Raw genomic sequence first — 22,443 nt, 5'->3', positions numbered from 1 at the left:
CTTTTAAGAATATCTCTTTTCCTCCAATAAAGAATTTGTTCCTCCATCTTTCTACAAAAAGGCATAGCGTATCATCTGGTAAACATAAATGTTTGCAAATTGAGTTTAAAAAATGAAAATGGTTATTTTATTTTTGGGTTAATTGTTACATTGTTACAGGAATAATAAGTGGCATTGGTACAGATGTTTTACACCAGAAACACTTGTACTGTCCAGCTGTTTTATTCTGCTGTGATGGTGCTGTGTTATCAACAGTTTTGTACTTTGTTTTAATCTAGGTTAAAAAGAAACCCTTGTCACTGTCCTTACCATCTTTTCTGCTTGAGAGTCAAAGCTTTTGTACACATTCTTAACTCCTTTTAAATTACAGATGCTTCAGTACAATCACACCTTTGGTATTTGGAATTTGCTGGTTTTGATCAGTCTGACAACAAATCTCATAATTTTCATATGTCACTTGTTAAGCAAAGATAATTCACTTCTGTCTTCAAGGGATTAATATAAATAGAGACAATTTATAGTGAAATAATCAGAAGTGGCAACTCTATGGCTGAATGTCAGCAAAACTGCTTTGTGAGGCTGTTGTGATTGCATGGGGCCTTAAGCTGTGAAAGGTGCTGGGGTTTGGGTGCAGTGAGACAGGATTCAGGTGTTGGCTACTGCCAGACTGCAATTCCTGGTCACAGTGGGACAATGAGGGCACAATTCCTGCAGAGCCTTGGCACTCCCAGTTGTGAGAGCCTCAGGCTAAAGCTGACTTCTCTCTGAAGATGTGTGTAATGTGAGGGAAGCTTTGTAGCTGTGTCAAATTCCATCTTTTCTGAGACCACAAGAGAATGTAGCAGCTGGAAGAGGGTTTGTCTGCCCATGGCAAACTTCTGAAATCCCTGGCCTGACTTTTCTTTGCACCTGCAAGGGTCTGAAGTGACAGTTGGTCGATCCAGGTGAAATGGAAAGTCTGTAAGTGCTCGACTGTCTGTGTTGAGGAAAGTCCTAAATGTTCAGGGAAATCTAAGGCCAAGTCAGCAGGCATTGAGGCTGGGGAGCCTTGAAATCTGTGCACAGAGCTGAGTGAAGAGGCAGCAAGGAATATTGGAGGCAGCTCCCAAAGCTTTAGATTTTCTGCCAAGGGCACAACTGGAGTAGCTCTCCCAGCCCCTCCAGGTTTGAAGAGGGGAGCCCAGAGGATGTGTTCCATTCTCTTTCAGGCAGGTATGTGGGGAAACCTAGTAGGCTTTTGAGGAGGAAGTTTTTCTGGGGGAAACATTCCAGATCTTTCCCTTTGTGATTGTGCCATGTGTCTGTCTGGAGACCCCAGTGATTGTGCACTTTTAAGGCTTTTGTGCACTGAATATTCTGGCATTGGTCACTTACTGTCACTCACTGTCCAGTGCTGAAAACTGTGGCACAAGCTGGGAGGCTGCTTAGAACAGAAACTATGAGTAAATCCCAGGGCCTGGAAAACTGCTGGCCCACTTCACTGCCACATCTAGAGAGGGTCTTGGAGTGTCCCCCTTGCTGTATTTTCATTGTGGCTTTGAGAAAGGAAAAATACTGAAGGTGTAGTGAGAAGAAACTCACAATTAAGCAATTTAAATTAAGGAAAAGGGGGGAAAAAAGATAAAAAGCAAGTTTCTGGTTTAAGCAAGAAGTAGGAATAACTGGGGCTCCTTCTGTGAGCTGCTCCTTAGGGGCAATGACTTGGAGCTCACTGGGGTTTTTTATTTTAATATTCATATTCAGAGGGTAAACTGTTGCTGAAGTTAGTTTCCAGCTTATGAAATCAAACACGTTCCAAAGGTGCTATGTGGCACCTATGAGACACATCCATCTGTTTAATCCTTCTGTTTGCTGGAATAAACTTGCAGGGGACTCTGTGATTCTCTAATAGAAAGTGGTGAATCTGAAAACCTCCAGGTACATCATTTCTTTAGAAATAACAAGTTACATGGTAGATTTTACTTGCAGGATTTGAATCAAGTCATGGCCTGGTATTTTTGGGGGGATCTAACCTTTCCTGTCTCCATCAGCAGCTACAGCTTTAGGATGGCAAAGTGACAGGAGAGCTGTAGCTGAGGCACAGTTTTAAAAAGTCTTGCAGTTGTATTGGTGCGTTTGGTTAAGATCATTAATTGACTGTTGTTTCTCTCTCTTCTCCCCTTCCCCCTTTCCATGTCTTCCCTCCTCTCCTCCCCACCCACCCTTGCCCTGGTGTCCCTTTGTGCCCCTGTGGCTGGCACCCCTTGCCGTGCCCGTGCTCAGGAGCGGGGTGCCCTGGAGAGGGGCTGCAGGAGCCGCCTCGCGGGGCAGGAGCTCCCAGCGCGGCGCTCCCGCTCCTCGGGACCCCCTGGCCACTGGTGGGACTGTCCCAGACAATCCAGGACAATTGTAAGCTCTGCTGTGTGCCACAGAATTGTGCTGTTTCACAAAAGGGCTGGTTTTTGAACTGGGACCATTGAAACCAAGAATTGATACCATGAGAAGTAACAGGAGCTTGCTGATGACTGTGTTTATGTTACTAATCTCAAAGGCAAAGACCTGTTTGCATTTGGCCTCCTGCTAACCCCTAACACACCCCTGCATCTGCAGCTCTCCTTTAGCTCAATTTGCATGACTCCACATGTACCTGGTGATGGGAGCTCCTCCAAAGCAGGTGGAATGTATAGAAAACAAGAAGCAGCATTAGCATGTTGGTCTGGTTTTCCATTTTCTCGGCATCCTGGCTTGTCTCACCCTCCATGAATTACCCACCTCAGACACTGGTCTCTGTCGTGGTGTTTGCCTTGTGTAATCATATGTCCTGATAAGGGGGAAAAGTTAAAAAAGTTGAATTTTCTCTCTTCAAATGTTACTCTTTAAATTATTGATTTCTTTAAAACAACATGAGCTAACTTACATAAGATAGCCCCCACAAGCCTTTGCACCATGAAGGGAATGATTTGATTTATGGTTACAGCCTTGGTTCCTGCACCTTTACACACACACACACACACACACACACGGCTGTGGGTGCACTGCAACAGCTCTGAGTGTGAATCTGTGTTCTGTTTGTGTAGGTGGGCACTGTTCAATATGTGTCTGAAAAAATACATCCTTGGGGTGGAGAAAATAACTTTGGGCTTATTCCAGCCGAAAGCCCTTCTCTGAGAATGAGGAGCATCATTTGGAATATTCACTTTTATTTTCTCAACAGCATTATGTCAAGTTAATGCACCCTAAATGCATTTGACAGCCTGCTGGTTTCATCCCAGTTGTCCCCAAGGCTTGTACACGTTGTGACTGGTATTTGTCAGTCCCTGCCAAGCAGCTGAACTCAGAGTCAATCTCACTGTTCCCACAGGTCAGCACAGAGCTGGCTCAAAGGTCTTCTCTGTTTGTGTGACACTTGGGGGAGTGGAACTGAGGGATGCCAGCGTTGCCACACATTGCCAGCACCTCTCTCTCTGAGCCTGAGTGCTCTCTGCACTGAGGGTGATGTGAAATACTCAGCTTTTCTCAGGGCTGTTGTGCAGGAGGTACTCCAGGGCTGATGGAAAATCCATGTTTCTCATGTTCTGTCATGCAGAGGGAGAATCTGCTATTTGTGATTGTTTCAGTGTTTGTATTTACATAATGCAGCTTCAAAACCTGCTGCAGCTTATTCAGGGAATAACAAAACAGATGGAAAAGACTCTGTCCCTTCAGTGTGTGAGGGACAGCAGGGCCAGTCTGTGGTACAGGAGCTGTTTAGGGAACAACTTCCCAAGGTGCTCAGAACAAAAACCCCTCAGGTTTCATTGCAGTGGTTGCCCTGGTTACTGATTGCTGTAGTGCTCGTTTCACTGGGCACTGAGCTGGAATGACCTGGGAGTGCAGTGACCAGCTGCCCTGACAGGCTGTGACAACAGCTGGCCCCACCATATGTCCTGCAGTACTTTGAGATTTTTTGAGGTTTTGAATTTTTTTTATTGATTTTAGAGTGTATCAGCATACATGTGAAGTTATAAATATTGTAACCATGTAAGGCTTTTTCAGTCCTTTAAAAACACAATTTACCACTGATGTTTCTCTCTAGTTCTGTTTGAGCTTTGCTTTGATCTGTTGAATTTAAAAGTAGGGTATTTTCATGTTGAATCCTCTTCTTTTTGTTGTCTTATGATAGCTACAAAAAGTTAAGGAAAAGTAACAGCAGGAAAAGTTGTATGTAAAACTCCTGTGTATGTTGGGATGGGAAAATCCAGGGGTTTAGAATTTACAAAATCTTTTAATCCCTTCTCTGGGAGGGGATTAAAAAAAGCTCGAGGAGTTTTGCAGCAGTTTGGGGGCACTTGGGAGTCCCCTCCTGTCACTGGTGGAAGGGCGCAGTTAAAAGCTGCTTTTGCATTCTTTCTGAAATGAGCAGTATATTTTTTAAACCTTGGATTTTTTGTTCTGTTGCCCAATTCAACCCTTACTACCCTTTCCTCTCCTTGAACCTTGGTTTCTCTTCTCAGGAGCAGTCCTGCTGTTTGTGTAGATCCAAGTGTGTTCCCTCTCCAGTTTGGAGCCATGTAAATCCATGTCCATCTCCCTTTTGGGCCTGAAGCTTTTCCTCAGCCTGTCACCTTCTTGGTTGCAGGACATTCCTGTCCATCTGTCCCTGCCCCAGACCTTGTTGGTCCCTTTCACATGAAGCTGTTTCTGGAGTTCCCATGCTGTTCCTGTTGGCCTTGGAGCAGAATGTTTGTGTTGTCCCCAGGTTTTTCTCACTGCAGTCAGCATCTCCAACCAGACAGCAATTCTGGCCTGTGACCTGGAAACAGGAGCTGGTTATATCCCCCTCCCATAGAATTTATCATAACAGTTTTTGATCTGCCTTTTCCTTTGACCTTTAATTTCCATCTAAACAGATCTAGCTTTTTTCCTCTCATAGTTTGGCCCTGCTAGGATCACATATCTTTCTTCCCCCAAGGTGCCCCACTCTTCCAAAACCCCATTCCCTCTTCCCCCCAGCCCAGCTCTTGTTGTGTCCATCTGTTGTTCTCCATCCTGGTGCTGCCCGTTCACCCCACCTCTGATTTGAGCTTCTCTCCCCCCGTGGCTGGAGGGAATGTTCACTCACATCTTTTCACATTTCTGCATGAAGGTGGTGCTGAGGTTTTGTCAGTTTGGATTTGGACCTCTATCCCTGACTGACAGCTGCGTGTCCTCCTGTGAGATCATCCTCGAGATTGCCATGAGTAACAGAAACCTTCTCTGCTGTGTTCACAGTACCCAAAGAGCTGAAACCCTCTCATATCTGACTGTGTCCTCTCTTTCCTGGAGCTCCTCTGTGCCATAACACGATCTAAGCACGTTTGTTTTAAATTGCTGCAAAGAAACCATTAATGCTTGTGTTATGTTTTAACTTGCTTTCCTTTGGAGGCAGGGAATTGTCAAGTAAGTACTGATGGGGAGCCCAGCGAGGCCTGGATTGCTGGGAATGTGCCATGCAGGTTGTACAGGTCCAGCAGGGCAAAGGGCTGTCATTTGCTACAGTGCAAATGTCTTGTCTTGGCAGTGTCATCTTCTGTGTCAAAACAAACTAGATGTAGTCACAGGCTTGTTATAAGTGAAATTACTTCTTCCAATGTTTCCAATGTGCTGCTTTCCATTTGTTGTATTAAGATGGTGATGAGGCAGTGAATGCACACGTGTGTGTATATATACATGGCTGTGTATATATGGATGCACACATCTGTGTTTGTGTGTGCTGTGAGTAGGTATCTATAAAAGTATCTCTGTGTGTGTCTCCAAATTAAGCCTCATGCTTACAATCTGGTGACTATCAAGCATGTCACAGTGGTAGTGTTCTCTTGCTTTCATGAAGTATTTTGGCTTGCTCTTGTTATAAACTTTGATATTCCTAGGTAAAGAAATGTAGAAGTGATCCAGTTTGAAAGAACACTAAAACAGAAAAAAGCATGCAAGAAAACAATTATTTTCCTAAGTGCCAGTTCAGAGGCCCTCACAAATCTGGGCTGAAATGAAATGATGAATTTATTTTGTAAGACAATTCAGTTTTTTAATAACTTCCTCTGCCCCTCCCCTGCCAGCGACAGGTCCTGCTCCACCCAGAGTCACCCCAGGGGACTTGAGTGGGCACTCTCTGAGGAAATGAAGGTACTTGTTCCCTGAGGATAAGGCAGGACAGGCTGTCCTGGCAGTGACTTGGCCTCCTCACAGCCATTGTGGGCTAAATTGCAGCTGAGCTGGGATAGAGAACAATCATCCATTGTGTGCAATCTCAGCACTGCCTAGGAAACTCTCAACTTCTTACCAGTTCCCTCCCTGTCAGGCTCCTGAAAATAAACCAGCCATGGAACCCCGTTCTGCTCTGGTGCAAAGTGTGCAGGAAGCTTTCCCCCCCACCCTGCAGGATCTTTAGCTGCCAGGCTGCCCAGGGATGCCGGGTGCGATGTTTGCGGGTCTGTGCACTCTCTGGTTTCTGTTTTAGTTCTTGCTGGCATGCTTGGATAGCACGTGCTGTGCCCCAGGAATGACTGCTGCGCTCTGAAAGTGCTTGTGCATGAGTCTCGTGCTCACAAGTGACTCCTAAACTCTATTAAGTTTCTTGCTTGGCTTTATTTGCTGCTTACAAGGGGATCAAGGTAACTCTTTCACTCTCTTCGTGTCACGGGGTCGCTGCTCATGTGCTTGTTGGTCCTTGCTGTGCTTGAGACAGGGGTTGGACTGGTTACCTCCAGCCTTGCTCTGTCTCAGAGCTCAGCTTGTCCTGCTGCTCGTTCCCACAGGGCTCAGTCCCCACTGTGCTCTGTCCACCGTGCCTTTAATACCTTCCATGAAAAATCCAGCTCCAGAAAAAGCAGCTCCCTATACACAAAAGGGATTGCATTCTTCTCCAATTAATTTTTTGCAAAATGGGAATTACTGGTAGTTACGGTCTCAGGACAGGAACAAATTTCACAGCGTGTGGAATGTAATAGCAAGGTCACATTTTTCTGGAATCATAAGCTCTGGGAATGCTTTCCACGTGCTCCCCTTAGCTCTGTCCCTCTTTTCCCAGCAGGATCAACAGCAGCAGCAGGGGTTATCTGGCCTTACAGACCATTTGCACACATCAGATTTTGTCTCAGCCTGTGTTCTGCATTTGTCTCTTTATCTACTTTTAGCAACTGTAATTATATAAAATAGCTTTGCTGGCCTCAATCTCCCAAATTCCCTTGGATGAATGTCTTGTGCATTTAAATGCAACCATTTCATCTTTAATATCATTTTGAGAAGATTTTATTGAAGCCATGTCAAGGTTTTGGGATAGGGTTCCTCAGAAGAAGCAAGGCTGGGCAGAGGTCAACTGCCAGCTGCAGAAATTACTTCAGATCATTTCTGGAAGCACCAATTTACCATCATTTCATATTCAAGGATTTTTCTATGGATTTAAGTCATTATGGTTTGGGGTCTTTTGAATGGTGTAAGGTTGTTTGTTCTGCCACTCATCCGTGAAGTCTACATCAATGTTTCTGCACTTTCTATAAAAAAGTGCAGGATTTTAATCAGTTTATTGTACAACTCTGATAAAAGCTCATATAGGGGCAACTGTCCATTTGCTGCTCACACATGCTGTGGTTTTGAAGGCTGTGTTTAACTTTCAAATGTATCAATTGTCTCCTTTTTTAAACGTTCATTTCAGGCCACCTGTGAGCAGAGCTGCTCCTCAGCCTGAGAAACTACAAAAGAACAATGTCAACAAAAAAAAGAAACTGGTTGAGGTCAGAATTCATATCTTTTCTATTTCTTTAAGAGTAGCATGTGCTGGATGAAATCCATCCCTGTTTTCTCTCAGGGAAGGGCAGGTGCAATCACAGAGGATGTGCATTCCCATGCTCCCTGCTCAATCCCAAGGGAAATACATCCAGAACCAACACTTTGGCCCAGGAAAAATCCTGTGTAGGACTTTGAATGATGGAACTTGCTCATTGACTTTGGAACTTCCCTTTCTCCCCAAACAAGTTCTTTGAATTCCCACATAATAGGCAGAACCAGGAATATTTTGTGACCTGTGTGGACCATTTGCAGCATTTGGTCTATGGCTAATTGGGTTTGTTCCCAGTGAGCTGTGATTGGGTTTGGGACAGTCATTAAGTTGGGCTTCAGGGCTCCAAGGCAGCTCTAACAACAATCCATCAACCATCCTGGGTGCCTGGAGGAAATTTCCTTGGCAGCTGCTCATTGTAAGCTGCAATTACACCTCTGATTAATGTCTTAATTACAGAGTTACTAATAGCTTGCCCTGGCTTCCTCTAAGGACTTTAAGGTCAGAAATTGGTCTGTGGAAGCTTGGTAGTTTATGAGAATGATTTTTGAAAACTCTGCAGATAGCTTCTTTAAAAAATCTGATGCCCTATATAAATATTAAACTGGGAAGATGAGAAGAGCAATAAAATCCAACCTGTTCTTTGAGTTGTATCTGTTTGGAATGGGAATTTACAGAACCAGGGCATTTATAGCCCTCTGAATAAATAAAAAATAAAATAATAGAAGTGCAGTGCTTTAGTTGACCAATTAAAGGTTGTTGATAGCCTCTGATAATGTTATGCCTCAATAAATGGGCAGAGTGGGGAAAACTAATTTTTTTTTTTGTTATTCTATTGCCTCTACAAGATATTTGTACTTGTGTAATTTAGAATTGTCCTTAAGTGGTCCAGGCTCTGAAATCCTGTTTTTTCTTCCATTTCCCTCTTGTTCTTTTTGTTTTCCTGGAGCAGGAGCTGGCTTTAGACCATGTGTTTGGATACAGAGGATTTGACTGTCGCAACAACCTCCACTACCTGAACGATGGTGCTGACATTATTTTCCACACAGCTGCAGCAGGCATTGTCCAAAACCTCTCCACTGGTAATTCCACTTGAAAAAAATACTTGGAGATAAAATAGTTTTATGAGGAAAATGTTTTTGATCGGAAGTCTGAACTTTTTCATCTTCCCATGGCTTTCCCACATTTTGTATCTTGATAAATAACACAAAGCCCCTGTAGGTGGCCTTTGGGGACTCCAGTCCTAGGACAGCCTCTGGCCTGTGGGCTGGGAAACAAGGATGGCCCCATCTGTCCTTTCTGGGCCCCTTCCCTTGGGAGCGCTTTGCCTCCCCTTCCCCACTCACTGCCTCGGTTCACTGGGATTTCTCTGGGAAACCTGGGCTTTGCTTTGGCACTGTTGGTGTTTCTTGCAGTTGTGGTGGCTGTGGGCTGATTCCCTGGGTATAGAGATAATTTCCCAAATATTGCTTTTGTATCCACCTCTGTGTGTTGATGGTCATGTCCATAGTGCATTTGGGAATGGTGCCTGGAATGGGAGCAGAGCAGCCATGGGCAGCCTTAGTGGCCCCTCCCCCCCTGCAGAGTTGTAGCAGCTGCCCAAAAAGTCTGTGGTGGCTCTTCCTTGGTCCTGTGGTGACTGAAATCCTGTTTGGATGGCATTAGGTAGCCAGAGCTTCTACCTGGAGCACACTGATGACATCCTGTGCCTGACAGTGAACCAGCACCCCAAGTACAAGAACGTGGTGGCCACCAGCCAGATCGGTACGTGCCCCCAGCAAAGCTTCACTCACAGTTCTCAGGGCACTGCTTTATTTGGGGCTTTCCTGTGGGGAATTTGACTTTTTGTTTCATTTGGAAGGAGTAATCAAGCTCCAGGGTTTTCTTACTGTTTCAGTTCCATCTCTGATTGTGAGTGATTGGATTTTAGATTTAATTGTAGTATAATCATATTTCAGAAAGCAAACTTTGATAAACTCCCTAATCATCTCAATAACCTGATTTATAGAGTTCCTTCTTTCCTTCCTGTGTTCAGGGCACTGTTTAGCAGTGAGAATACAATGAGCATCATTTTCTCTGCAGGAATACAGGAGCTGTACAGAAAAGGCCAGAAACAGAGATCTCAGCAGAAATTAGGGGACATACCAGGGGACAGCTGAGAAACCACTGATATGTGGTTTTTTGTGTGTTTGTTCTTTACATGGAGGGTCCTGCAGGAGTAAACATTGCATGGGGAATGCAGGATGAGTTATCCCAGGCCTGAGAAGGATCTGCTGCCCCTCAGCCTAATGCTGAAATAATTAACTTTATGGAGGAGAACGGGGTCAGAACGTCTCCTCAGCCCACTTCAGGAGGAGACTGGAATCCATAACTTGAGGACAGGGACAGGGAACGGTGGTGATGAGCACAGTGACAAACACAAACCCTCTGCTGCATGTGCTGAGCACGGTCACTGCAGCTGGAATGTTGGAGGGAGCACCCAAACCTGCACATGGTGCCAGAGCTGGAGAAAACACTGATTTCTGGGACATGGAAGAGGCTAAAGGCCCTTTTCCTAGGCCTCAGGAGATCAGTGCTTCTGAGTTTGATTTGGTGCTTTGTATAACTAGGGATTCACTTCACTTTTGAATTTAATAATTGTTAAAACCTGCATGCCTGTAACATTTCTTTTAGATACCATTTTTAAAACTTAAAAGTACTAAATATTGTTGCAATATTTGTGTATAAAAGCCAATATACCCAAAAAAGTTCAACAATATTCCTGCTTATTTGTTTTGTTGATTTAATCCATATCCATTTCCAAGTTTTTAATTTTGTTTTCCTTCTGGTGCTGATGCTGGCACTTCAGCGCGAATCACATGACTTATTTCACCTATTGTTTTCCCTTGGTGCTTCCTCATTTGCCATTGCTCTCACAATGCAGGTGACATGACAGAATTCCCAGGTAAGGCTGATTTGTTTGTGAATTTAGCAGAGTCCTGTAGAGTTCCATGTTGCCTCGTTGTATCTGTGTGAACCATGGATACAAGTGAAACATCTGCAGGCAATTTCTTTTGCATGAGGCTCTTCATGAATGTTATGTTGTCCTTTTAGAACTTGTCTGACTTCATGGACTACAATGATTTCCCCCCCCGCTGTGTTTTGCAAGCTATTTTGATTTCTCTTTGTTTCCCAGTAATGCAAATCTTCAAACAAATCCAAACCCCCAACTAATGTCTGTTCAGGCTGAATGTTCTTGAAAAATGCCTGGTTTGCACTGAAGCTTTTCAGAACTAATTCTCTTCCAACGCCTCTCTCTGTCCACAGGAACAACCCCCACAATTCACATATGGGATGCCATGAGCAAGCAAACCCTTTCCATGCTGCGCTGCTTCCACACCAAAGGAGTCAATTACGTGAACTTCAGTGCCACGGGCAAACTTCTGGTGTCAGTGGGAGTCGACCCAGAGCACACCATCACTGTCTGGAGGTGGCAAGAAGGTACAAACCAGGGGAAATCATGGTCCTTCAGCCTCACAGAGCTGTGCACAATGATTGGCTTTGCCTTTCCAGTCTTTGGAGTTTTGTCTCCCCCTCTATCCCAGTTAATCAGTTAAAGATGGCGAAGGGCTAAAAAATATGAACAGGAAGATAAGTTTTAAACACCTGTAAGTGGAAATTAAGGAAAGAATGATGCTTAATGTAAAATTACATGAAATTAAGGAAACTGTTCCTTTTCTTTCCTGAAACACTTCAAGTACTATGATGGAGATAGGCCTTTGGGAAATTATCTTTGGAAATTATGGAGGGGAGAGGAAAAGGGCCTCAGCTCATGAGTGTGTGTGTTTCTCACCAGATGATAGCCAACATTTCTGTGTTATTTCACTGACCCAGGAGACAGACTGTGATATGAAGGCCTTAAATCTGCATTTCCTAAATCTGTGGGGTGCAATGGAATAACCAGGGACGTTGGGAGTTGCATTAAGATGTTTGATACACTAAACAGCATTGGGATTTGCAGCTGTCAGCATCTGGGGCACAGATCTCTAATCCAATACCAGCTCAATTTATTTGATAAAATCATATCAGAGCTTAATTCCTCAGGTGAATTCAGCTTTGTTTTCATCCTTTCCTCATTAAACCAGGGGCTAAAGTTGCCAGCAGGGGAGGACACCTGGAGAGGATCTTCGTTGTGGAGTTCCGCCCGGACTCCGACACCCAGTTCGTGTCCGTGGGGGTCAAACACATGAAGTTCTGGACCTTGGCTGGCAGCGCTTTGCTCTACAAGAAAGGAGTCATTGGTTCCATGGAAGATGCCAAAATGCAAACCATGCTCTCTGTTGCCTTTGGAGCAGTGAGTTCAAATTACCTGCTACAGGATTTTACATTCCTTTGTACTAAACCTGCAAGGGTCTGTTTTCTTTGCTGAAATCCAACCCAGTGCTTGTTTGTGAAGTATGGATTTAAAACCTGTGCACCTTGAGATGCTTGCCTGAATTTCCTGAGCACAGTTGGGTGAATGTCTTCTATTAAGTTTTTTTGGGGTTTTTTGTCTTTTTTTTTTTTTTTTTTTTTTTTTGGACTTTGCTGGTTATTTATATGTTTAACTTAAACTTGATCTGTTATTTCCTGTATCATTTTTTCTGCTAAGGGTATTTGGTGTGACACATGCCAGTGATACCACCAACGGTGACAATCCAGTGTGGTCATTAAGGACTTTTAAATTTAATTTAAAGGATTTTACTTGAAGCTGAACAAAAATGCTGAGGTGTCTGTTGTATCAGAGATTGCTGCTGTCTGTTGCAGAATAACCTCACGTTCACTGGTGCCATAAATGGAGATGTCTACGTGTGGAAGGATCATTTCCTGGTCAGGCTGGTGGCCAAGGCTCACACAGGACCGGTGTTCACCATGTACACGACTCTGCGCGACGGGCTCATTGTTACTGGAGGGAAGGAGAGGCCGTAAGACACAGGATCTTCCTAAAGTGCCAACTTCTGGCTCGCTTCTGTGCTTTTTGTTTTCATTATTTATCCAGCACCCCAGGGATAAATGGTCTCTGTGCTGGAGCAGTTTCACTGTCAGTTTTGCATAACCTGCCCAGGTGGCTCAGTAAGTGAAGGACTAAAGGAAGATACTTGAGGGTTACAGTGGCACGTGTTATGCAGGTTATGCAGCAGGGAGATGCCAAACCTCTTTGGAATTGTTCCAAACACCTGGATAAACTCTTATTGCCTGAGCTCCTGCCACAAGTGGAGTTTTCTTCATTTGTTAGCTCTGTCAAACTACAGGCAGCCTCTCCCAGTGGAGATGCTGTGGGTCTTGAGATGACCACAAGAAACAGATTTGCCAAGAAACAGAGATTTGAGATATGTGGCAAGAGAGCAGTTTGGTTTGTACAAATTATGGTGCCGTTTAAACGTGAAGTGTCAAAGCATTTAATTTTTCATTATTTACTTCCCATTGCACCATAATAGCAATGTAGAGTGGAGGGTGGGTCAATGTATATTTAGTGATTTAAGCAGAAAAATACTGGTGGGATTTCCATGTGAAAAGGAGCCACCAGGTAACGCCAGGGCTCCTTTGCAGCACGAAGGAGGGGGGAGCAGTGAAGCTGTGGGACCAGGAGATGAAGCGGTGCCGAGCCTTCCAGCTGGAGACCGGGCAGCTCATCGAGTGCGTGCGCTCCGTGTGCCGGGGCAAGGTGAGGAGCGGCCGGGCACAGCGGGAGGGCAGAGCTCAGCTGCTTGCCTGAACTTCTGCTGCTTCTTTAAAGTCACAAAAGCCCCACTGGGAGTTACTGAGAGACTGTGAGTCTTGGTGAGGTGGAACACAGTAGAAATAACGGAGGTATTTCATGTGCTGCAGTCACTCTTGCATGTGTTTGAATTGTGCTTGAGAAAGGAGCAGTGATGCTGCACGGGGTGGGGCCTGTCCATCCCAGCGCTCCAGGGATGGTCTGTGTTTCATTTTGACACATTCCTTGATAACAACACCACTGAGGAATGTTGTTTTATATTTCCAATCAAGTAGCCATTACCAATTACAAGCTTAATCTGTTTATGCTTTCTCCAAGTATTTGCCAAGGAAGCTCTGGCAGTTTAAACCGTGGCAGTTACTGTTACACTGACAACCTCTCTCCACTCCTTTTCTTGGCTACAAACAGGGGAAAATCTTAGTGGGGACAAAAGATGGAGAAATCCTTGAAGTAGGAGAAAAAAACGCTGCTTCAAACTTGTTAATTGACTGTCACATGGAAGGGGAAATCTGGGGCTTGGCAACTCACCCCTCCAAAGACATCTTTATCTCTGCAAGCAACGACGGAACAGCCAGGATCTGGGACCTGTCGGACAAAGTGAGTACCGTGAATGTGAAAGTGTGTGATTAAAAATGAGCATTTTATCCAAGCATCCATTTTTCCATCTGTGCTTTTGAGCAGCCCTGGAATGAGAGCAGGGTTTGCCTCTGTCCTGAGCAGGTTTTGGTCATGTTTGGCAGCAGCACTCCCAGAGGAATGTAGGGGATTCACCAGCACGCCTGCTCATGGCGTGCCTCTTGTTGGGCATTCTTTATTTTGATCCAAATCTGCAGGCTGGGGGATCAAGGAAGCATTTTAATTCCACGTTGCCTGTCTGGGTGACACAGACTGGCTGTCACACACACAGCCCCTGCCCATCATTCCACCTTTTTGGCAGGCACGGCTCCCTCTTCTTCAGAGCCTTCCTTTGGAACTCTGCATGTCACCTCAGAGACTTTTCCAAGTCAAATTGACTAACAACAACCATTTTTAAAAACAATAAATAAAACATTAAAAAAAAAACCACCAGGAAGTTTTCAGCTCATTTTGGCCAGCATAAACCTTTCCAAAAGCTTGTTACCTGAGCTAACAGGATAATTTTTAATGAGGGAAATTAATCTATTATAAATACAACCAGCTAGGTGAAAATGCAAGAGCTTTCTAGGACATTTCCACGTATCAAATGAAATGGGAGAGCTCTGTGCCAATCAGCAGTTGCTGAAGATATCAAAGTCACCTTTGAAACAAATTAGGAAATAAGATTTTTCAGCTTGTTCTGCTAAATAGTCCTTTTTCTAGTGTGAAATTTGATGTCAGTCTACAAAATAATGCAAACATGAACCCCCCCATCCAAATCACATCTCTATTTTGAAGTCTGCTTAGCGACATATGCCTGGTGGGATGTGAGTCTCGGTGTGACATTTCAGGTTTATGTTTAGAGGGAAACAGAGTGGATTTGTTTTTAATTAAGCAAGTTTTGTACTTTGTGTTTGGAAGCTCTGGATGTGCTGGGGAGGTGTGAGCCTGTTGCGTGTGTCCCCGCAGAAGCTGGTGAACAAGGTGAGCCTGGGGCACCCCGCGCGCTGCGCCGCCTACAGCCCTGACGGAGAGATGGTGGCCATCGGCATGAGGAACGGGGAGTTCGTTCTCCTGCTGGTCAACAGCCTCAAGGTCTGGGGCAAGAAGCGGGACAGGAAGTCTGCAATTCAGGACATCAGGTAGGAGGTGCTCAAAACACACAGCCCTGCCTCAAGGGATTTGTTTTTGTTGAAACCCATGTGAGCTGGTGAAGGGCACTGTGGTGGGGCTTTAATTCAGTTGCAGCCACCCTGCACAGCTGGAATTATAGGAAGGAATTCTCCAAATTGCAGTTCCTGTTGCTGACTCCCAGAGGATTGGTGTTGCTCTGCACACTGTGCTGTGGCTTTATGCAAGTGCAATATTAGCATCATTTAACCACAAACAATACAGAATAGAGTCATGGAATGGTCTGGGTTGGAAGGGACTTGAAATATCATCCAGTCCCACCCCTGCCATGGACAGGGACACAGCTTCCACAGTCCCAGCTTGCTCCAAGCCCCATCCAGCCTGGCCTTCGACACTTCCAGTCATGGGGCAGCCACAGCTTCTCTGGAGAACCTGGGCCTGACCACCCTCACAGGCAACAATTCCTTCCCAAGATTCCATCTAACCCTGTCCTTTGTCAGAGATATCCTCAGTCTTCCTCTTCTCTTAAACCTTAAGATTTGGTTTGGGTTCAGTCTCGCTGTTGATAGAAGTTTTTTTTGTATTTTTCATTAAAAAAGATTACTGTCATGTTAGCATGAGAAGCAAAAGCAAATCTTGCACCAAAGCAGCCAGTGACATCCCCACTCCATGTTTTATTGCTTAGGATCAGCCCAGATAACAGGTTTTTGGCAGTGGGCTCACAAGAACATACTGTGGATTTTTATGATCTCACTCAAGGCACAACCCTAAACCGAATTGGCTACTGCAAGGACATTGCCAGTTTTGTCATTCAGATGGACTTCTCTGCAGACAGCAGGTACATCCAGGTATGTCTGGGATAGCCCCCGCTGTGCTCGGGTTTGTTGGGCCACCATAACGAGGTGGAGGCTCGAGCTGTGCTAAGAGCAAAACCTTATCCCAGGTCAATGGAAGGGGGACAATGCTGAAAAAGAAATTGTGGATTATAACCATATAATTTCTCTTCCTCCCTGAGGCTGGGATCTCTGTGAGAGCTCAGTTGTTTTAATTAAATTGTTAATTTGAAAGGGGGGGTTTCCTTCAGAAATGTTTCTGATTTAGTAAAATTATGTTGAGATAAAGTATGGAAGTGAAAATCTGTCAGCTCTGCATGTGAGCATCTCCTTCCATCATCATCATCTTGTAACATTGTTATTCCTTTATATGGCATGTGATGAATTCCAGATAACGAGGAAAAAAGAAAACCTGGTGAGTCTGCTGGAAATTTTAAAGGAAATGATGTGTTTATAGCAGTTTCCAGGTTTTTCCTTTCCTACTTTCAGGTATCCACAGGTGCCTACAAGCGTCAAGTTCATGAGGTGCCACTGGGAAAGCAAATCACAGACCCTGCAGTCATAGAGAAAATCACCTGGGCCACATGGACCAGGTAACACCCAAGGAGAGGGTGGGGCCAGCACTGGGATCAGGTCACAGGGTTGGGGGTGTAAATGCTGAGATGTCCCCAGGGCCTGGCAAAGCTGCAAGCACCCCCAGGCTCTGCTTCCCCAGAGCTCCATGTGACACCCTTGGGGTTTTACACACAGCTCTGGCTGTTGGGTGTCTGTAGTAATTAGTGCTGGTAATTACTCTGGGGGCTGTCACAGAGCCACAGTGGCTCACTGCCACTCATCCCAGGCCCCTCACACAGCTCTGGGCCACTCCAGGCAGCCTTGTCTCACATCAGCAAACACCAGCAGCATGGAAGGCCTGGAAACGTGCACTTGTACTGATTGTATGAGGGAGTTCTGAGGGTCATTAAAATGTATTTCCTGCTGTGGATGAACACAGGAACGTGCCCCCAGCATTGTAGAACTGTGGCTGTTCTTGCTCTTCCTGCAAGAAGTGGGACAGGCCAAAGGCAGAGCTGACAGTGGGTGACAACCAGGCAGGGCTGGGAGAAGGTAAATGAGAATCCTCCTACTCTGACTGCTCTGCTGGCATAAAAATCTGCCCCAAATTCCCCATTTCAGAGGACTCCTGACAGCTGGTGGGAGGGGGCAGATGCCTCTGGCAGTGACTCTGTGGGTAAATGATTACAGAGAGCTGAAACCAGGATAGAATATCTGTTTCTGAGAACAAGTGGACATAGAGACAAGCATTCCCTCATTCAGGAACTCATGGTTAAGGGAACAGTGCAGTCAGGAATCCTGGGGGAAGGCTCATAGAGACCAGAGCTGCACAAGGTGCTGGTGTAGTGATGCCAGTGGTTTCATAGGAAATAAACCTAAGGATTAATGGATAGATTGCTTAAGAATCACATAAAAATGATGTATTAGTGTGGTGGTCTCCATGATGAGCTCAGGGCAATCATTTAGAAGGGACAATTTTATTTTAAATGCAGCAATTTTTTGTTACTGACCTGTGTTGGCTCAGCCCTCTGTGGAAGAGCAGCAGCAAGTTAAGTCTTATGGTCTAATGCATTTTATTTACCTTGATTTTGGAACAGCATTCTTGGAGATGAAGTCATTGGGATCTGGCCACGAAATGCAGATAAAGCTGATGTCAACTGCGCCTGTGTGACCCACGCTGGCCTGAACATAGTGACAGGAGATGACTTTGGGCTGGTCAAGCTGTTTGACTTCCCATGCACTGAGAAATTTGTAAGTGCCTGTTTTATTTTCACCTGAGCAGCTTTTGCTTTTCCCAGACCCCTCACACTCGGTGTTACAGCACCCAACCAGCATGGTCCGTTCTCAGGAAGCTTTTACAGCACCCACACAGCACGGTCCATCCACGGGCAGCTCCCAGGGAGTGAAAAGGCCTTGCGGGCAGGATGGCTGTGGGCACAGAGCTTTGCCTGGTGCCAGCCCTGAGCTGCTGTCCTGTCCCACAGGCCAAACACAAGCGGTACTTTGGGCACTCGGCGCACGTCACCAACATCCGCTTCTCGCACGACGACAGGTTCGTGGTGAGCACCGGAGGGGACGACTGCAGGTAACGGGCTGGGACTGGGCACTTGCACACACAGGGATGCAGAGAGCCAGGCACACACACACACACACAGAAAGGGACACAGCCACACAGGTGTGCACACACAGCCACACCACACAGCCACACTAACACAACCCACACACAAATGCTCTGCACACACAGTGCACAAACACGGCAGGCATGGATACACACAGAGACACAGTGCACAGACACTGCCCACAGAGCAAAGACAGGCACACAGCACACACACAAACACAGCCACACAGTGCACCACGCATTCACACACCATCACACAAACTGTGCACACAATGCACATACAACACAGAGTGCTCACATTGCAGACTACGGACGTGCACATATACAGCACACACACATTGCATAGATGCAGACAGAGCAACTGTGCACAGAGTGTATTTCACACACACACACACACACACACAGAGTCTGTACTTCACACACCCAGTGTGTTTACTTTCTGCTCCTGTCCCACTGGGCTGTGCCCAAGGCCAATCCCTGCTCTCCCTGCTGTCTCCCCAGTGTGTTCGTGTGGCGCTGCCTCTGAGGAGCCTCTGGCTGCTGCTGTCCTGCCCCAGTGAGGGCTGCGCTGGCCGGGACAGCTGGGAATGCCCCTCTGGCTGCAGGAATCCCAGCCCTGCTGCAGCCTGACATTTCCAGATCACTCATCCCAGCTTACCAAAAGGGAATAGGAGCTGGCCTTGGAAAGCCCGACGCCCTTGCGAAGGAAGCTGAGGTTTGAAGGGTAACCTGGCGATCCCAAAGGGATGAACAGTTCACTCACAAAGCTGCTTTTGCCTAATACTGTGTTGTTCAAACCATGTCTGAAAAGGGAGAAAATGTTGACAAAATGCTGGGCCCTTTAATTTCCAAATTTGTGGCTTGAACAAAGTTCAAAAAGTGGGTGGGTTTTAACCACACCTGCTTAAAACTCCCAATTTGGTGCACTCAGTAAAGCTGGGAGCATTTAATGAGCAGGCTGGGGAGGTGGGAGGTAACCCTTCAGCTTTCATTAATTGAAGGAGCAAAGTATCCCTTTTTTTTAAGTCCATTTTATTTTTAAATATATATATTTGGCAGAATTTTCTATCCATGAAGTGCCTTGGAATAATTTTCTAGTAGTTTGGGCTGCAGCCTTGCCTCCCCCCACCTGCTTTCCACACACGGTGCTATGACTCTCACCCAGAGGAGGGCTAAACCATTCTCACCTTTTCCAGCTGGGTACTTACATGATCCCTGTTTTCTGCTTTGGTTTTTTAATACCTTCACAAGTGAATGCCCCCCTGTTTCCATGCTGTCAGAAGGCCAAAGTGAGGCATTCCAGCTCCTGGGCAGCTGCTCCTGCAGCCAGCAGTGCAAGCTCAACTCCAAGAGTGAGTGAGAGGAGAGGGTTTGGACAGACATGGTTCGAGACATTTTAACACCAAGATTGAGGGAGTCATTCCCCAAGTGTTCCTGCATGCTCCCCTTTCTGGGAAAATGTGCTTTACACTCCTACAGGCAGTGGCCAGCCAGAATCTTGGCCTGGTAGGAAAGCCTCCATCAATCCCTATTTCCTGTTCTGGAGGGGGGCCCTAACCTCCAAAGGAATCCCTGGAATGTCCCTGTAGCAGGGCTATGTGTGCCCTCCAGCCAGTCCATGCTGCTTGTAAGTAAAACATAAACCCTCTGGTACCAGGAAATGCAGCTCTTTTTTTTTTTTTTTTTTTTGGGAAAAAGCTCATTGTGGCTGACTCTGGGCTCTTCTCCCTCTCCCTGCTTCTCCCTCACCCCACAGAGGCCCTTGTCCTGGCCTGGGGGACAGCTGAGATCAAAGGAGAGCTGCCTCCGTGGAAAAGTGGAACCACGGACCGATATTCCCAACAGGCAAATCCAAAGCCTTCACTATTTGTTAGAACGTTGTCAAAACCAAAAACTCAAGGGACAGTGGAACTGGAGAAAGTTTAAAAAGGAATAGCAAATATGGGCAATGTCAAAACACGTATTTAAGATATTGAAAATTCTGGGCATGGCACAACATCCATATTTTGAAATTACCTTTCTTAATTAAAAGAAATAAAGGCTAAAATAAAACATTTAGACTTACATTTAGTCTCTGAAAAGCAATAGTGCTTTAGTCCCAGTTCAGGACAATAGGATTTTGAACTCTGGAACCTTCCTGCCAGTCCGTTTATGCTGCCCACTGCACAGAAAAGTAGCAAAAACATCCCATTAAAGGAGTGGATTCCTGTCTGTTTAACACACAAAGTGCTTCAGCAACCTCAAAGAATCACTTTTTTTTTTTTTTTTAATTGAATTTATTAATGCCTTATATGACTATACAGCAGAGCAGTTTGTCAGATACACAGTACAAGTCCCTATGCAGTCTTTTTTTCAAAGAAACCTTCGGGATCAAATCCTGTTCTGTCAGGTGGTGCCAGCAGTGAGCACCTCTGCCTGTGTTGTAACTACTCATGTTTGCCTTCCTTCCACGTTGATTGTATCCCAAATAAAACCAGTTGTGTGGCAGAATGAATTAATCAACAGTGATGTGAGAAATATCTTCAAGCAATAGTGTCTGTCAGGAAAACACTTACCTACGGTTTGTATGTTTCTATGGTCTGGCTTCCTGTATAAAATGCTCAGAAGTAATGCTGTATTTTACTGTAAAATGAAATATTAATGCATGAATTTCTATTTTTCAATGGCCAAGATGCCAGTCAGTTAAAATCTGCATCTCAAATAAATTTGTACACAAGTTTTCAAATGTTCAGCTCCTAAATCAGAACCAACAACATTGATCTGGAAAGATTATTGGGACTTATTTCCTTCAAACTTGAAAATGGCATCAACCATTCCTGTCTCAAAACTCCAAGAACCCAACACCCGTCCAGAGCTCCCTGGGACACTGGACGTGGCCCAGAGCAGTTCCTTCAGGCTGCAGAGGAAGAAAAGGGACCGTGACAAACCCACCCTGCACCGCGCTCTACTGGGACACTACTGCCACCACCATGGACAATGGAAATTTATCACAATGAACTTCAAATAAACACAAATATATTAAACTTGCCTCAAGAAAGCCAAATACTGGTATCATTTTATGTCTATAAGCTTTATTGATACTTGGGGTTTTGGGGTTGGTTTGTTTTTTTTTTTTTCCTTTTTTGTTGGGATTTTTTTTTACATTTCACAATGCATTCCACAGACTTAGTTCAGTACAGCTCAAACTGCAAGTGTATAAATTTTCACTTATCATTTCTTGCATAACAGGACAGGGCTTTAAGTTTCCAAACAACATTTGCAGCATTAGATACTCGGTCCACAGATTATCAGAGTCTGAAAGCTGGAGAATTATTTGCTCAAGATCAACTACTGTACGTTTGTGCAACAAAGTGTATGCTGTAAGTTTCTTTTACTCTGTGTGGAGGTTCTTTGTTCATTTCTCTTTTGTTGTTTCCAACAGATGCCAGTGTTTACAGAGACTTTTTAGTTTCTCAAGCTTGTGTGCTCTGGAGCTCGTCCAGGCCTCAGTCAGTTCTCTGAAGTACAAAGCACTGTGGAGCAGCTGAAAGATCTAAGCTTTGTGAAACACATATATATATATATATATATTGGCAATTGATAAAACAAAATCACAATACAGCTATACTCATACCAAAAAGGCAAGATTTTTCAAAACTTGCTAAACTGGTATATTCTTCTAAAACATCTCATTTTAGAAAATCTGCATCAATCTACACAGACCATACACAGTGCACAAACTGGGAAGTGTTCTCCTCTGCCCCACCTGCTCTACACTCCGGCACGCAGCAGGAACTACCTCTGATGAAGCAAATGTACAGCTGTCTCAGTCGTTTGTATTAGCCAGTGCTGCACACAGGATAAGGAAAGATGATTAGTTTTAGATCCATACATAGCAGCTTACAATACTTAAAGATGATGAAACACATGGCAGTCAAAACAGTTATTTTTCCTCAAACACTGCGTTGCTAAAAAATAAAGATCTGTGAAATTGCACTGCAATGTCAAGGGGTTTGCTATTCCCTGACCCTCCCCATGTAAATCCAATGAGTATTTTTCCCCCTTAAAAGATGAACTTCCTTTCCTATTGATAAGTTGCTTCAGGTTTTTTTTATTCAGTTTTGCGCTTCAATCCAGGGATCTTTGCTTGGATCCTGCAAGAGGAAAAAGAAAATAGACAAAGTTAAGTTTGAGTAACATAAAA

At 44.9% G+C, this 22,443-nt stretch overlaps 2 protein-coding genes and 1 long non-coding RNA gene across 8 annotated transcripts in view; 1 reads left to right on the top strand and 2 right to left on the bottom strand.

The window, feature by feature from the left end:
• EML6 (EMAP like 6) overlaps positions 1–18,965 on the top strand; it is an 85,004-nt gene extending 66,039 nt beyond the window's left edge. Inside the window, exons 28-44 of one of the 2 annotated variants that reach the window (XM_050972716.1) lie at positions 5,383–5,397; positions 6,600–6,608; positions 7,649–7,727; positions 8,724–8,853; positions 9,437–9,535; positions 10,695–10,715; positions 11,078–11,251; positions 11,896–12,104; positions 12,557–12,714; positions 13,340–13,454; positions 13,917–14,105; positions 15,045–15,265; positions 15,940–16,102; positions 16,577–16,680; positions 17,740–17,893; positions 18,127–18,227; positions 18,762–18,965. In XM_050972716.1, the coding sequence (XP_050828673.1) occupies positions 5,383–5,397; positions 6,600–6,608; positions 7,649–7,727; positions 8,724–8,853; positions 9,437–9,535; positions 10,695–10,715; positions 11,078–11,251; positions 11,896–12,104; positions 12,557–12,714; positions 13,340–13,454; positions 13,917–14,105; positions 15,045–15,265; positions 15,940–16,102; positions 16,577–16,680; positions 17,740–17,893; positions 18,127–18,227; positions 18,762–18,786 (1,966 nt within the window). In that variant the 3' untranslated portion in view covers positions 18,787–18,965. The remainder of the gene's footprint in view (positions 1–5,382; positions 5,398–6,599; positions 6,609–7,648; positions 7,728–8,723; positions 8,854–9,436; positions 9,536–10,694; positions 10,716–11,077; positions 11,252–11,895; positions 12,105–12,556; positions 12,715–13,339; positions 13,455–13,916; positions 14,106–15,044; positions 15,266–15,939; positions 16,103–16,576; positions 16,681–17,739; positions 17,894–18,126; positions 18,228–18,761) is intronic. The other variant, XM_050972717.1, reaches the window with a different exon arrangement.
• On the bottom strand, positions 11,246–17,810 carry LOC127059417 (uncharacterized). Its single transcript, XR_007777180.1, has 3 exons — positions 17,724–17,810; positions 14,037–14,093; positions 11,246–11,380 (listed from the first exon to the last, which is right to left on the bottom strand). It is a non-coding gene; the product is annotated as an uncharacterized LOC127059417 (long non-coding RNA).
• A 2,346-nt stretch (positions 18,966–21,311) lies between the features above and the next one.
• The window catches only part of RTN4 (reticulon 4), a 40,494-nt gene continuing 39,362 nt past the window's right edge, over positions 21,312–22,443 (bottom strand). For all 5 annotated transcript variants that reach the window (XM_030235615.2, XM_030235616.2, XM_009093727.4 and 2 more), the window contains one exon: positions 21,312–22,393. In XM_030235615.2, coding sequence (XP_030091475.2) covers positions 22,351–22,393 — 43 coding nt within the window. In that variant the 3' untranslated portion in view covers positions 21,312–22,350. The remainder of the gene's footprint in view (positions 22,394–22,443) is intronic.

Source organism: Serinus canaria, chromosome 3 (assembly GCF_022539315.1).
Source record: "Serinus canaria isolate serCan28SL12 chromosome 3, serCan2020, whole genome shotgun sequence".
In the NCBI taxonomy this organism is placed as follows: Eukaryota; Metazoa; Chordata; class Aves; order Passeriformes; family Fringillidae; genus Serinus; species Serinus canaria.
Note: the sequence above shows the minus strand (reverse complement) of the source record. Positions and strands in the feature narration are given on the sequence as shown.